The following is a 16,191-nucleotide window of genomic DNA, read 5'->3' as shown; positions in this document are numbered from 1 at the left end:
GTATCTAAGTCCCTAGTCCTTCCTGCATTTATAATCGCTTGTTGCACCAAGCCACTGATCCGCGGGGCTCCCAGCACCTCGCGGAGGCGTGGGGAGGGCTGGTCCCGGGTCAGGAGTGGAGCCGCCGAGTCGCTTCTCCTCCCTCAGCCTAGAGCAGCCACATTGGGCGGGGGTGGGCGGGTCCGCAGGCCGGAAGTCGAGGCGGGACTTCCGGAGCACAGTCTGGAGGCCGAGCCGCTTGGGTATCTCTGCGTTGCGCTCTTCCCCGAGCAGCTGTGTGTGGCGGGTGTTCGCGCGGTGGCGTCTTTGCGTTGCTGATAGCGCTACCGATGACTCCGATGCACCGGCGGTGGGTGCTGGCCCCGGGAGGCCTGTTTCGGGTGCGCGTGGGGCCGTGGAAGCGTGGGCGGTTTGCAGCCTCGGAGGGCCCTTGACGGGAGGGCGTGTGAGGGGCGCCCTGTGGACGCTACGTGACAGAGCCGAGCACTCCCTGCCCTGGAGCCGGGCGGCGGGACCGCTCGGCAAGGCAGCCGCAGAGCGACCGGCAGGTGTGCGCGAAGAGTGTCTGACGCGTGTGGTTGGGGCGGAGGAAGGGCCTCAGGAATTGGTGCGAATGTTAGAGCTGTTCGGAGCCGGGGGAGAAATGAATGGGGTTGCCGCTTGGCGCCCGGTCCTGCCTGGAGGCCCAGTCGGTGGTGCATTCGCCCTCCGGGTGGAGAAGGGGCTCGTGGAACGGGGACAGATTTATTCTCCCCCAGGGGAGTGGGACTGAGGATGGGTCAGGCCCATCCTGTGGCTGTATGCCGTGGAGTAGTGGCTGGTGATCCTCACAGTTGTGTATTTGCTTAGTAGCACCAGGTTGAGCATTTAGCCAGACGAATCAGCTTCCAAGCTCATTGGTAGAATCCACCTCCTGAGGTTGCTTTTTCCTTGCTGACTGTCCTTATCTCCTGGAGACCCCACTCCTTGCACACGATCTATGCATCTGAGTCAGCAATGGCTCGCGTGATTAGATTGGGTCCACCAGGTAATCCAGGTCTATAGCCTTAATTTTCTCTGCAAAATCTCTCTTGCTGGGTAGTGTAGGTCCCAGGGATTAGGATGTGGACATGGATGGGGAGGAGCATCCTGTTACCTCTTGGACAGGATCCCACAAATACTAAAGTGAGGAGAACAAGATGTAAAATGACATAGTTTGGTGTAATTTATAATAAAAAGACAAAGAAAAAAACACTCATATTTGCTTGTGTAAGCTTAGAGTAATCAGAATGGGCATGTTGGAAACTGGGGATGGGCACTGTGGCAGGCTGGGAGATGTTTCACCTTATGTTCTCTTTAACCTTTTGAATTTTGAGCCATGTGACTGTGCCCCTGTTCAGAGGCAGTGATAATAATTTCAAGGTTTTAAAATGAACTGAATAAATGCTGCAAAGGATGGACTCTTCCCCTGGGAGAGAGAGTGAGTGAAGCTTCCCCCTGCTCTGTTCTGTTGCTTCATGGATGAGTGCCTTGAGTCAGTGTTCTCCCTACTTGTGCACCGTCTCTCCAAGTGGCCACGCCAGGTGAATCTTCCTGAGATGTTTCATTAATTCTGCCTCCCTGTGGAGAAATGCGGCTGGTGCCTCACTTTCCTCAGGCAGTCAAAGCCTCTTCCAGTCTGTGCACCCCGCCTTCCCCAGGAACTGCCTCTGAGCTGGGTTCACACCACCGTCCTGTCTCCTGCCTTCTTCTGCCTTTCCAGCCAGGACCTGGTTTAAATGCCCACCTGCCCCAGGCTCTGACCCTTCTCTGCTACCTGTGCCCAGTGCACCTGCCCATCTCACTGATGTGTTTGCTGTTATCTGTCTCCCCAGTGAAATCCATGAGGGTGATGGTCACACTGACCACTGTCCTCAGAATACCTTAGCGTATAGTGGGTGTTTTGGAAACACTGAAAGCATGAGTCCAAGAGGAGAAAGTCAGTCCAAGGGTTGGGAGGCAGTGTCTGCCAACATTTCCTGCCTTGTCTTCATTACTGAAGGACAAAGTGGTCAGTGGTACCTGCTTATGGTGCAGTGTGAATCAGGGGCCAAGGGATGTTGCCCCCTCCTAGGTGGGATGCTGGCCAGTGCATGGTGCATTTGCTCAGAGACAGGACAGTCGGGAGGGGGAGAAAATCAGTAACTTGTCCATATAGGGTCCCATCCTGTGCCTGATTGGGCATGCCTCCCTACTTGTAGATACCAGTTAGAGCTGGAGATGAGCCCCAGTCTTTAGAGTCTTCGTGGGGTAAAGGATGTTGGTACCTCAGGACTGGACAGATTAGCCAGGGAATTTGATGTGGATGCAGAAGTGAATCCTGGGACACCAGCATGAAGAGGGAGCTAAGGAGGAGTCTGGGAGGGAGCCAGTCACTGGTGCAGTGGGAGGACAGCCCAGGAGGGTGGGATGGGGACAACCACTGCAGATGCTGCTGGGCGGCAGAACTCAGGCTGGCCAGTAGAGTGGCACTGTGATGACTCCATGCATGTCTGCAGTGAGGCTCGCTTGGCAGCCTGGCCTCTGAAGCTGCTGCTCCCTGTGAAGGTCAGTTGGTCCACTTTCAGGGCATTGTGTCAGGACCAGGGTGGCCCCCAGCAGGTGCAGGCACCATGAGAGCTGCTGCCTCTTACCATGGCACTCTTGGGCCCTTACAGGTGTGCTCATAGGCCCTGTAGGTCACCTTGCTCTGTGGTCAGCATCTCGTTCCTTCCCGCCTGTGGCCCTGGCTTGTGAGTCTGTGTCTCCTTGGCTGGCTGGCCTCCATTGGTTCCAGGATCAGGGAATGTGGTATCAATCATCAGGCCTTCCTGAGGTCTCAGGGTGAGGGGTGGAGGGAGTGACCCCTGCCTGGTGTACCAGTGAACCCCTGGAGTTACCCCCTCTGCACACTCACCTGTGTCCTTGCTTGTCTCCAGGTCTCAGCCATGCCCAGCCTCAGAGTATGCTCTGAAGAGGCAGCAGTGGAGCTCTCAGTTCCTGGACCATCCCCTTGGACCCCTAGAGCCCAGGCCTGTGTGGAGTGATGCTCCTGCCAAGACCCACCCTGGATCTGCACTTCACGGTTCCCTCTGTTGTGGTGACGCTGAGCCAGGAGCCACCTCCCCTCACCATCAGCAGCCAGGTACTGGGTGTGCATTCCCCACTGATGCACTTGTTCTGGGGAGACTTGGCCTACATTCCCCTGCACTTACCTCTGGAGGTGTCCTGTCAGCATTTGGGGCAGAGAGCCTTGTGGACTTGCGGGGCCAAGGCTGGAGGTTGGAGAGAAAGTTGGTCTGGCGCCGGCTGCCCTGGTGCCCTGAGCAGGACTCTGGTTTCTTCACCTGAAATAGAGGGTGTGACATGATGATCACCAGCTGAGCCCTGCCTAACTTCCTCGCCAGACTGGTGGTAGTCAGACTGCCGTCAGGTCTCTGCCCTAATCCAGGCCTTGGCTCTGTTCCCTCCTGGCTGCATTCATACTGCCCACCTGCTCCCATCCCTGTTAGATACCAGACAGTCCTTCCTGGAGACACCTCACCAAGTTGCCTCTTCCGTGGCCCTTTCAGCAGGGATCAGGGGTTACTCACTGTTAGCTTTCCTTACTGGGATCTGATGATGGCTGTTTTACAAGAATACACCTACCAGGGAAGTATTGTACTGAGGACATGTGGGCAGAGTATCCTGGGCAGACTCTGTGGCCAGAGAAGTTTGGGCTAAGTGCAGAGATGGTCATAGGTATGTTGGAAGGATGAGATGGGTAGAGGATGTGAGGCATGATGGGGCCAAGAAGTGGCCCTGAGGGAAAAACTTGCTGCTAGATGACCAAGGGTATGCCAAGCAGAGAATGGCAAGTTAGGTCAAGACCCTTGCTCCAGGGAAAACACAGGTTGATGGTAGCTCATGTTTTAAAAGCCACTATAGGGCAAAATAGTGGAGTAGGCAGCTCCAGACACCCAGTTCTTCACATAAACTATTAAAACAAAAACAAGAAGAAGCTATCAGGACCAACATAGTCAGAAGTCTAGAAAACAGGTTTACAGCAACCAAGCAAATGCTGAATCAAGAAAAAGGCAACTTAAAAAGGAAAGCTTCACAGATACTTCCTGGTTCAGCAGCATATTGAAAGTGAGCATCCTGTGTTCCCAGTGTGGGACTTGGTGCTTGCTTCCAGAGGGAGCAGAGCAGAACTTATTCAGAAATCACTTTGTTCTTCCCTGTGTGGGGTTGGAAAAAGAATTGAATCAAAGTGTTTGTCTCTGTGTTGCCTAACTCAGAATTACTTGGTGGAAATTGCTGGGCTCAAAACATAGAAACATGAACTGAACTCCCTCAGGCACTTGGGACATCACTTAATAGTACAGTCAACCTCCTAAAGCCCAGGAGGGAAGGGCGGAGAAATGAGGGCATTCTAAAGCACCCTTGTATGTCAGGGAGTTTAGAAAGCCATGTATAGACCCAGGATAGAAGGTATACTCAGAAAAGACTTATGAAGATTGTAGTGTCACCTCCAGCTGATCTCTGTGATCTATGGAAGCAGGAGCCATGCAGAGTAATAATTAGTGCTGAAGTAGTGTCCCAGCGGAGCACAGTAAATATTGTCAAATGTCCAGTTTTTGACAAAAAAATCATGAAGAATACAAATAAACCGAAAATACAGCTGGCCCACTCAAGGGAAAAAAATTAATTGACAGAAGTATCCCTGAAAAAGCACAGATACTTAAACAGCTTATAAATAAGCTGTCTTAAATGTGCTCGAAGATCTGAAAGAAACCATGGACTAAAATCTATGTATGAATGAACTGAAAAAGTCAGTAGAGATAGTTGTAAATATACAATTCACATTTTATTTATTATAAAAAGAAACAGAGTGGAAGTCCTAGAGCTGGGACTTCCTGGTGTGCAGTGGTTAAGGCTCTGCTTCTCACTGCATGGAGCACAGGTTCGATCCCTGGCCAGGGAACTAAGATCTCACATACCTCATGGTGCAGTCAGAATAAAGAAGTCGTGGAGGGGGAACTGAAGTAACTGAAGTGAAGAGTTTTCTGGAGGATTTCAATAGCAGGTTTGAGCAGGTTATAGAACTGCTGAACTTGAAGTTACCCAGTCTGAGTAGCAGAAAGAAAAAAGGTTGAAGAAAAGTGAACAGAGCCAAACAGACCCATGGTGAAAGGCTGTTGCTGAGCCCTGAAAGGTGCTGGGATTCTTGGCCTCTGGAGGAGAGGAATTCAATCCACGGTCAGTGACGGGGCTTGACTGCTCAGAGCTTTTGTGTAATAAAGTTTTATTAAAGTATAAAAGAGAGAAGGCTTCTAACATAGACATCAGAAGGGGCCAGAAAAAGTGCTTCCTTGCTAGTTTTCAGCAAGAAGTTAATTACCTATTAGCAAGTTGCTAAAAGAAAATGTCTCAAAACTCAGAGAGTAGCACCAGGCCCCTCACCCACAACATGCATTTTGAGATAACTTTGGCACAAGGTGAGTCATCCTGGGCCATAAAACAATTGACATGAATCTTGAAGAAAGGCAGATTTCCAAGCAAATACATAGTCTCATTAACATAGCTTAAGAGAACATTTCTGTGAGTAAAACATACTGGTTTATTGAGCCATTATCAGTTCTGATAGGTGGAACCGACTTGAAGAAAGGTAGAGTCTAGGGTAAATACATAGTTCATTAACATAGCTTAAGAAAAACATTTCCATAAGAAAAACTCATTGGTTAGCTCAAGGTTTGAGAAAAGTTAAGTTCAGGTGGAACCAGGTGTCCTCATGGCAACACAGAATTTTATAAGAAACTTTCTTTTAATTTTATATAGAGAAGGGAAAAAAATCTGACAATTGTAGTTTGTTTCCTCTTGCTGCTTAAGAGAGAGAGAAACAACGTCAGATACTTGCAGCCTATTTCCTCTGTTGGGGGTCCCTAGCCTGCCTGCCTGTTACCCTCTCAGTGGGATATCATCAAGGAAACCAGCACACACATGGGAGTCCAAGAAAGAGGCGAGACAGAAAGGGATGGAAAACATGTTAAATTTGATGAAAGATGCAAAAAAGCTTTGAACCTACATGTCCAGAAAGCTCAGTAAGCTCCCAGTAGAACAGATTGAAAGAGATCCACACTAGGACCATTATAATCAAATTGTTGGAAGATTGAATCTTGAAATCAACAAGAGAGAAGCAAACCATCTTGTATAAGGGATCCTCAATAAGATGAACAGCTAGCTTCTCATCAGCCCTTGGAGGTTGGAAGGCAGTGGGATGACATATTTAAACTGCTTAGAGAATGAAACTGCCATCTAAGAATTCTACATCTGGCAAAATTATCTTTCAGAGTAAAGGCAAAGTTAAGGTATTCTTGGATAAACAAAAGCTTAGGGTGTTTATCACCAACAGACGTGCCCTGTAAGAAGTGTCAGAGGAAGTGTTACAGGCTAAGAGGAAAGGGTATTAGGCAAAAGCTCAAAGCTATACAGAAAACCAAGGATTTCTGATAGAATTAATCACATAGGTAAGGATAAGAGCTAGTATTGTTGTATTGGTTTATAACCTCACTTTTTTTCTCCTATATGATTTAAAAGACAAATGTGTGAAATGATCATAAACCTATACTACTAAACATATAACATGTAAGGGTACATTTGTGACTGCAACAACATAAAGGTAGCAACATATCTGTATAGGAGCGGAGTTTCTGTATGATACTGTGGCTACTTTGGTTAACAGTTCAAACTTGGAGAGTTTATTCTGAGGATTCAACATACAGCATGGTGACTGTAGTTAATAATGTGTAGTGTACTTGGCAACTGCCGGGAGAGTCAATCTTGAAAGTTCTCACAACACACACACACGGTGGTTACTGTGCAAGGTGATGGATATGTCAGTTAACCTTATGGTATTCATCATTTGCATATATATGTGTATCAACTCATCCCATTGTGCACTTTAAACTTAATATGATGGACTTTCCTGGTGGTCCAGAAGTTAAGAATCCACCTGCCAATTCAGGGTACACAGGTTCAATCCCTGCTCCAGGAGGATCCCACGTGCCGCAATGCAGCTAAGCCTGTGTACCACAGCTACTGTGTCAGTGCTCCAGAACCCGTGAGCTGTAACTGCTGAGGCCCATGTGCCCCTAGAGCCCATACTTTGCAATAAGAGAAGCCACCACAATGAGAAGCCTGTGCACTGCAACTAGAGAGTAGTGCACCCCCCCACCCCTGCAACTAAAGAAAGATGATGCAAAACAGTGAAGACCCAGCACAGCCATAAATAAATAAATTTCTTTATTAAAAAAAAAGATAACAACTTACATGATGTTATATGGCAATTTATTTCGATAAAGATGGGGAAGGGACCAAAAAAGCTGAAGGGGGAGGACCAAATTAGATTGTTTTAGGATGTTAGAATATTAATTATAATCACCATGGTACAACTAAGAAAGTATCTTTAAAATATACCCAAAAGGAATAAAGAAGAAAATCAAATGATATGCTACAAAAAATAAACTGAACACAAAGGAAGATAGTAATAGATCAAATGAGGAACACAAAGGTCAAAGACACTGAAAAGATTCAAGAAACAAAGTGGTAGAAGTCAGTCCTTCTTTGTCAGTAGTTAAATGTTAATGGTTTAAACTCTTGTCAACAGGCAGATATGGGCAGAATGGATTTAAAAAAGTATGACCCAACTATGTACTGTCTATAGGAGGCTTACTTCAGGAGGCTTTCAAAGGAAAAAACAAGCTTAAAGTGAAAGGTAAAAAAGATATATTCCATGCAAATAGTAAGAAAAGAGACCTGGGGTTACTATACTAATATCAGACAAAGTAAACTATGTCAAATAATTGTTACAAGAGAAAAGAAGGGTATTATATATTGATAAAGGAGTTAATTAATCAGGAAGATTGTTGTTCAGTCTCTTAGTCATGTCTGACTTTTTGTGACCCCATGTATTGTAGCCTGCCAGGTTTCCCTGTCCTTCATTATCTCCCAGAGTTTGCTCAAACTGCTGTCTACTGAGTTGATGCCTTCCAACCATCTAAACTCTTGTCCCCTTCTCCTCATGCCCTCAGTCTTTCCCAGCATCAGGGTCTTTTCCAGTGAGTCGACTCTTCACATCACGTGGCCAAGGTATTGGAGCTTCAGCTTCAGCATCAGTCCTTCCAGTGAATATTCAGGGTTGATTTCCCTTAGGATGGACTGGTTTGTTCTCTGTGCTGTCCAGGGGACCCTGAAGAGTCTTCTCCACCACCACAGTTTGATGTATGTTGATAAACAAGTCAGTTAATCAAGAAGATAGAGCAATGATAAACACTAAAAAGAACCCCAAAACATATGAAGCAGGCATAGATTTGAGGGAAGAAAGAGATGCTTCTACAGTAGCAGTTGGAGCCTTTAATATCTCACTTCCAAAAGTCAAGAAAAACATCTAAACGGAAGCTTAGAAATGAAACAGGGAAATTGAGCAATACTATAATTAATAGACCTAATAGACATAGATATACCCTCTGCCTAAGGGAGCAGATACACAGTCTTCTTAAGTGCATGTGGAACATTCTTCAATGTAGACCATATATTAGACTACAAAATCAGTCTCAATCAATGTTGAAATAATATAAAGTATAATCTCCAAGCAGTAACTGCAGGAAAATTGGAAAATGGACAAATATATTGAAGTAAAACCACACACTCTTAACCAGTTGGTAGAAGAAGAAACCACAAGGGAAATTAGAACATACCTACAGACAAATGAAAACAAAGCCACAAACTACCAGAACTCACAGGATGCAGCGAAGCCCAGAGAGCAAATTTACAGTAGTAAATGCCTACATTAGGAGGAGGATAGATGGGTCTTACAGCAGTACATAACTTCACATCCTAGGGGTCTGTGAGAAGAGTAAACTAAACCCAGAGCTGATGGAAGGAAATAACATTGGAGCAGAAATAGAGACTGGAAAAGCAATAAGAGAATCAATGTAATTTAAAAGTTTTTTTAAAATGATCAACAAATGACAAAAACAACACACTGAAAATCAAGTGAAAATGGGATGGGGACATTATTACCGACTATACAAAAGTAAAAATGAGTAAAAAACAGTTGCACAGCAACAAATTAGATAACCTGCATGAAAGAGCTAAATTTCTCTTTTGAGACAAATTACCAAGAGTGACTTAAGAATAGGTAGAAAGTAAGAACAGACTTATAACAATTAAAGGTTGAATCTATAATTTTTAAAACTAACAAACCAGGGCCAAATGGCATCACAAGACATTTAAAGAAGGATTTATGCTAAGTTTTCTCAAGCTTGCAAACTATACAAGAGGAAGGATAATCAAAGACACCACAGGAGAAGAAAATTATACATTAAGACATTTTGTGACTGTATATACAAAACCCTCAACACAATGCTAGCAAACTGAATCCAGCAGTGTTAATAAAAGTGTTATATCCCATGACCAAGTGGGATATATCCCAGGAGCACAAGAGTGGTTCAACATAAGAACCAATCAGTGTCATTTACCACATTAATTGAATGAAGGGGAAAAGCTATAATCATCTCAGTTGATGCAAAAAAAAAAAAATGTATTTGACAAAACCAAATTCATTTTCACAATGAAAACACTGAGAACTCCATTCAAGGCAACTTCCTTAACATTATAAAGGGCATTCATGAAAAACCCACAGCTAACATCATGTACATTAGTTGCCAGGGTCCAGCCCCAGCAGGATCCAGGGGGTACCCTTAGGATGAAAGGCGTCAGCAAGAGAAGACACGTGAAACCAGCCTTGATAGGGCCAAGTCTGCGAGGGAGAGAGAGAGAAAGAGAGGGAGAGAGAGAGAGAGTGACCAGACGGGGGGTGCAGCAGAGTCTGGCAGAGTCTGGCAATCCTTTATTTTTTACCATAGCTTTTATACCCTAAGTTAGTACATTTCTAAGGGGAAGATAGTTTAACATTATGTCAGCTTGTCCTTCATGAAACCAGGGTGTTTTCTGCATACTTCTTTGTTTATGAGGGTCTTGTACATTATCTTCTGGCCTTGGGGCCTATTAACATTTTATGCAGGTCCGGTGAATGTAAACCTATTTTCTGTTTCTGTGGTGACCTTAACTGAAAGGTAGCAGTCTCATAGGGCAACAGTACAGAGTAGAAGTATAACCTTGTTAACACAAAAATTAATCCTTCTGCAAAAGTTGTCAGTTGCGTTTATCTGAGAAGTTTACCGCACACAGACTCTGCGGCTTCAGTGAGGCAGCCTCTGCCTAGCACTCCTGGCTGACAGTTAGCAACCATCTCATTGTTAACACACTAGGGCTAAGCTCTTATTTTTCTAGATCTATAACTATATTAACAATGGTTTCTATAACACAACCTTAGCACATTAAAAGCAAAAACACAGCAAGCAAATGTTAACCCAATAGCTACTTTTAGAATAATTTTTCTTGTGTTTTCTAATAGGACTTCCTCACCCCCTGAAGGGCTCTATGTCTATTAGGGCCTTTATATGATCAGGTTCTTTGTGTTATTTTATGATTAGGGTATTATAAGCAATCATGCATATTAGTACCAAGGGCATAAAAGCATTTGCCAAACAAACTAAAATACCAGTAAAGGAGTTTAAATTAAAACACTCCTTTCACCCTGGATAATCTCATAAAATACCACCACCCGGGAAACTTACTGATTAAAGTTCTAAATTGATTCTTATTTGGAAAGAGATCGGGGAAGGCCTTCTGCCTGTGTCACAGAAATTAGGGAGTATTCTATTGAGGCAGGCATCAGAAAGACAGATATCATCTTTAAGTTGAGTGCCAGGGGCAGCTTTTCGGAATCCCTGAAAACCTGATCCGCCTTGCCTGTCAGGTTTTCTCCTCATGACCTTGTCATGGGTGGGATCTCATAAGCTGGCCTTTTCGAAACCCCTGAAAACCTTATCTGCCTTGCCCGTCAGGTTTTCTCCCTCATGACCTTGTCATGGGTGGGATCTCGTGTGCCGGCTCCCGGCAATTAGTGAAATATTAAAAGGTTTTCCCCATAAATCAGGAAAATATGCCAGCTTTCACCTCTGCTCTTCAGTATTATATTGGAAGTTCTAACCAGAGCAATCAGGCCAGGAAAAAAAATAAACAAAAGGCATTCAAATTGGGAAGGAAGAAATAAAACTGCCTCTGCTACGTATAAGGCACAGTCCTATATATATAATAGGATATCTCAAAGAATCCATTAAAAACCTGCTAGAGCTAATATTAAATGAATTCAGCAAAATTGCAGAGTACAGGTCAGCACACAAAATCAGTTGTGTTTCTATACACCAACCATGGTGGGAATGTAGAATGGTATAGCCATGGTGGAGTACAGTTTGGCAGTTCCTCAGAGTTTAAATATAGCATTACCATGCATGCATGCTCAGTCACTTCAGTTGTGTCTGACTCTTTGCAACCCTATGGAATGTAGCCCGCCAGGCTCCTCTGTCTGTTGGATTATCCAGGCAGGAATACTGAAGTGGGTTGCCATCCCCTCCTCCAGGGGATCTTCCCAACCCAGAGATTGAACACATGTCTCCTGCATTGGCAGGCAGTGGTTCTATACCATTAGCACCACCCGAGAAGCCCTGGCATTACCATGTGACCCAGTAATTCCCTGCGGAATTCAAGGCAAATACTCATCAAGTACACATACGTCATGTTCATAGCACTGTTCACAGTAGTCAAGAGGTGTAAGCAGCCCAGATGTCCCTCAGTGAATGGATGCAGAAACCAGATGTGTTGTGTCTGTACCGTGGAATATTATCCCTTATCGGCCATAAGGGAGTGAAGCACTGGTACATGCTGCAGTGACTGAACCTGCAGATACATTAGGTTGAGAGGAAGAGTCCAGACATCAAAAGTTGTGTATCATGATTCCATTCACATGCGAGGTCAGGAATGAGGTAAATCCATGGAGACAAAATGCGGGTGGGTGGTCACCAGGCACTGGGGGCCAGGAGATATGGACTAATGCACTGGGGCTTTGAGGTGATGGAAATGAAATGTCTTGGAACAAGATACAGATTTTGATTGCACAACATTGTAAATGTACTGAACGCCACTGAAGTGTTCATTTAAAACAGTTATTTTGTTTGTGAACTTCACCTTAATACATAACAGTAAAATGAAAACAGAGCCCCTGTGGGGATGGAGAGGGGTGGAGCCCCCGGCCGAGGCTGTGGTGCCGCTGGGGGCTTGTGTGGTGGGGCAGGTGCTGCTAAGTCTCTGCTGGGCCCCTCGACAGCCACAGCCATGCGAGGACTCGTGAGCATGGCTCCGATGGGGCACTTTTCACAAACCTGGGAGCAGCCAATCATACAGGCCTCCATTGTTTCCTCTTGGGAAGTCTAATAGGTTTGCTGTGTGCTGGCTGGCCAGTCGGTGCCACACTTGCAGAGGCAGTGTGGCAAACAAGTGCATTTGTTTACATATCTTTTCCTTCTCCATTAAACCCAGTGTTTTTAATGAAAATTTTTCTTAAAGCGTATTTCTGATTTTATATTTCCTTTGAAAAAAAAAGAACTTTCATTATTGTTTCCAGTAATTCTTATGTTGCAGAGAATTGTATCCAGTCTAGCAAATAAAAAATGCCATCACCCTCACCCATAGGACTCACTCTTGTTTCCTGTCTCAGTAAAATCCTTCCAGGCCAATAGTCTCTCTGGCCCCCAAAGCTGTTCCCATTTCCACTCCCTCAGAAGCCATACCAATGACCTTGTCTCAGTCAGGGGTCAGTGAGCCATGGCCCACAGGCCAGATCCAGCTCACCAGTTGTTTATGACCTGCAAGCAAAGAACAGTTCACAGTTTTTTAAGGATTGTAACAGAGCAGACCTTATGACAGAGACTGCAGCCACAGAGCCCGGAATGGGATCTCTCTGACCCTTCATGGAAAAGCTATGTCCCTTCTTGTGCAGCCAGGAGAGGGCAGGGCTCCCTGGGCCACCCTGTCTAGACCCTTGTTTCCTGCAGTGACCGCCCTGTATGTCCCTGCAGCCCTCACTGTGCCCCAGTCACACATGGGAGCCCCGCAGGTGCCCCGCAGCTGGGGCCCTGGGAGAAGATGGTAGCCCACCTGCAGGTGTGATGACAGGTCTGCCTCAGGGTCAGCAGGAGGGTGAAGCAGGTTGCCTCATTGTGTGTAGCCACATGGTCAAGCTCCATGGAGGGGGTCTTGGCACAGACTCTGTGCAGGGCCTTCTAGATGGGCCATGAGTCAGGTGGCCAGAATGCAAATTGTCACCACCAGACACATGGGCAGGGCAGTCAGGCTGAGCGTACAATTCGGTTGGGTCTGTGTTGGGGAGAATAGAAGACTCCAGGTGACACGGGGAGACAAAATGCTGTTGTGGGGGGAGACTCCAGAAGTTCCAGTAGGGGAATGGTAATCATTCCTGAACTGAGGGGCAGGTCAGAGGGCAACAGGCCCAAGGAGGCTGAGACTACCGTGGGGTGCCCTTCACCCACCCACTCAGCACCCCTGGGTGGCCCCAGCCTTGGGATACGGAGTCATGTTGGGAACAGTGGTCAGAGAAGTCCTCTTCTGTGAGGTATTTCAGCTGAGATGGGCTAAAGGGAAGGAGAGAGCATGAAGACCATTGGGGAGGGGGCGCCATGTGACTTTCTGTTTGTCATTTCAGGCTGGGACACCAGGACTAAGGGCCAGGAGTTTGTTCAGAAGGAAGACACTTCTGAGGAGTTGGAATCACAGGTTGAAATATCAGACAGCTCTGGCAGTGATGCTCCCCAGACACCTGAGCTTGGAGGACTCCGTGGTGGTGCAGAAGAAAGAGACTGGGGGGTCCTTGAGGATGAGAGGCAGATGCACCGCCCTCACCAGGAGGGGGCGTTCACTCTAGTGCAGATGCTTCTCAGGAGCCCCTCAGGAGCGAGAGAGGTGGACTGTGATGAAATCAAGAGCAGCTGCAGCCGGAGCCCAAGCCCAGTGGAGTGTCAGGGGCCTCCTGCAGAGGGGAGGCCCCATCCATGTGGCATACAGAGCCTGCCCTGCAGCCTGGACCTGCCCAGCTGCACAGGACTTCACGTGGCCGAAAGCCCGTTCATATGCAGCGAGTGTGGGAAAACCTTCCAAGGAGACTCCGATCTTACTCAGCATCAGACAGTGCACCCTGGACACAAGTCCTTCATCTGTAACGAGTGTGGAAAGCTCTTTAGCACACACACAGTCTTCCTCCAGCACCAGCTCACCCACCCTGGGGAGAAGCTGCATGTGTCTTCTGAGTGTGGGAAGGCCTTCTGCCAGAGCCCCAGCCTTAAAAAGCACCAGAAGTCCCATGTGAGCGAGAAGCCCTATGAATGCAGTGAGTGCGGGAAGACCTTCAGGCGCAGCTCCAACCTCACCCAGCACCAGAGAATCCACTCTGGCGAGAAGCCGTACGTGTGTCATGCCTGTGGAAAGGCCTTCAGGCGCAGCTCCAACCTTGTCAAGCACCAGAGGGTCCACACAGGGGAGAAGCCCTTTGAGTGTACTGAGTGTGGGAGGGCCTTCAGCCAAAGCTCACACGTGAGGAAGCACCAGAGGGTCCATACCGGGGAGAGGCCTTACTCATGTAGTGAGTGTGGCAAGCCCTTCAGCCGGGTGTCCAACCTCATCAAACACCACAGGGTCCACACGGGGGAGAAGCCCTACAAGTGCAGTGACTGTGGGAAGGCCTTCAGCCAGAGCTCGAGCCTCATCCAGCACCGGAGGATCCACACCGGGGAGAAGCCTCATGTGTGTGCTGTGTGTGGCAAGGCCTTCAGCTATAGCTCGGTGCTCCGAAAGCACCAGATCATCCACACAGGGGAGAAGCCATATGCGTGCGGCGTCTGTGGGAAGGCCTTCAGCCACAGCTCTGCACTCGTGCAGCACCAGGGTGTGCACACGGGTGACAAGCCCTACGAGTGCCGCGAGTGTGGAAAGACCTTTGGCCGCAGCTCCAACCTCATCCTGCACCAGCGGGTCCACACGGGGGAGAAGCCCTATGAATGCACTGAGTGTGGGAAAACCTTCAGCCAGAGCTCAACTCTCATTCAGCATCAGAGGATCCATAACGGGTTGAAACCCCACGAGTGTAACCAGTGTGGCAAAGCCTTCAACCGGAGCTCCAACCTCATCCACCACCAGAAGGTCCACACTGGAGAGAAGCCCTACACCTGCGTCGCGTGTGGGAAGGGCTTTAGCCAGAGCTCGCACCTCATTCAGCACCAGATCATCCACACGGGCGAGAGGCCCTATCAGTGCGGTGAGTGTGGGAAGTCCTTCAGCCAGCGCTCCGTTCTCATCCAGCACCAGCGGATCCACACTGGGGTGAAGCCCTATGACTGCACGGCTTGTGGAAAAGCCTTCAGCCAGCGGTCAAAGTTGACCAAGCACCAGTTGATCCACACCAGGGAGTGAAGCCATCGCAGCTTCACCCTGACCCCCTGGCTGTGCCTCACTCTCCCTCCACAGACTTGAGGTGGACTCACTCACTTCGTCCACTTCATGGTCACCGCCCATGAGGCCACCGTCCACAGACTGGGGACCCTCTTGTGGGTCGTGCTCCTTCTCCCAAGTCCCCTGCCATCACCCTTGTCTCCTGTGAGCTCATTTCTCTTTGTTGTTTGTTTTTCCAGTTTGTTATGAGACAGCTGTACTTGTTAGAAGGGAAAGGATTATAGAGGCTGTGCACTCATCCATAGAGTTTATTACTGTAAAGGAACATAACCAAGAAAGTAAATGACATTTGGTTTGAGACAACCACAGACCTCCATGTGCTCACTAGTCAAGGAACTGAGTCCTTTGTCAGTGGTTGTGGCTGGTATCTGTTTTCATAATGTCAGGTTGAGAGTTTTCAGGTCTGGTTGCTGTCACTACCACCTGCCCCCACCCATCCTACCTGGTAATGGGACTTGACCCACCCTGCTCCCCCCTTTCCATGGTGTCCATCTGCAGTCTGTGGTTGTGTGTTCTTGCTCTTTGGTGACTCAGGCCCTGTGGCCCCACCCAGGCTGCAGCACAAATGTACATGAGGCAGTTCCTGAGCTCTGTAGGGGCCGCTCTACATGCTCCTCCCTTCCTCTCCTCAGGCTCCCGGATCCATCTCCAGACATTTACAGGGCATCTAGGTGCCCCTAAGAGGTGGGCATTGGCTCCCGACTCCCTGAACAGGGGAACTTAGCCTGG

The 16,191-nt window shown here is 47.6% G+C and overlaps 1 protein-coding gene across 1 annotated transcript; it reads left to right on the top strand.

Annotated features, from left to right (window-relative positions):
• Nucleotides 1-221: 221 nt before the first annotated feature.
• ZNF16 (zinc finger protein 16) lies at nt 222-15,765 on the top strand. The gene is made up of 3 exons (XM_061122895.1): nt 222-349; nt 2,937-3,142; nt 13,664-15,765. The coding sequence occupies exons 1-3, from the start codon at nt 330-332 to the stop codon at nt 15,421-15,423; spliced, it is 1,986 nt and encodes a 661-aa protein (XP_060978878.1). The 5' UTR covers nt 222-329; the 3' UTR covers nt 15,424-15,765.
• Nucleotides 15,766-16,191: the final 426 nt, after the last annotated feature.

Source organism: Dama dama, chromosome 21 (assembly GCF_033118175.1).
Source record: "Dama dama isolate Ldn47 chromosome 21, ASM3311817v1, whole genome shotgun sequence".
In the NCBI taxonomy this organism is placed as follows: domain Eukaryota; kingdom Metazoa; phylum Chordata; class Mammalia; order Artiodactyla; family Cervidae; genus Dama; species Dama dama.
This window is presented reverse-complemented; position numbering and strand designations above follow the sequence as displayed.

What these genes read in the sequence shown, in the direction of transcription:
- ZNF16 (XM_061122895.1), top strand. Translation starts at nt 330, where the DNA reads ATGACTCCGATGCACCGGCG. An exon ending in ATGACTCCGATGCACCGGCG is followed by an intron (nt 350 to 2,936) that starts GTGGGTGCTGGC and finishes GCTTGTCTCCAG; the next exon opens with GTCTCAGCCATGCCCAGCCT. An exon ending in CCCTCACCATCAGCAGCCAG is followed by an intron (nt 3,143 to 13,663) that starts GTACTGGGTGTG and finishes TTGTCATTTCAG; the next exon opens with GCTGGGACACCAGGACTAAG.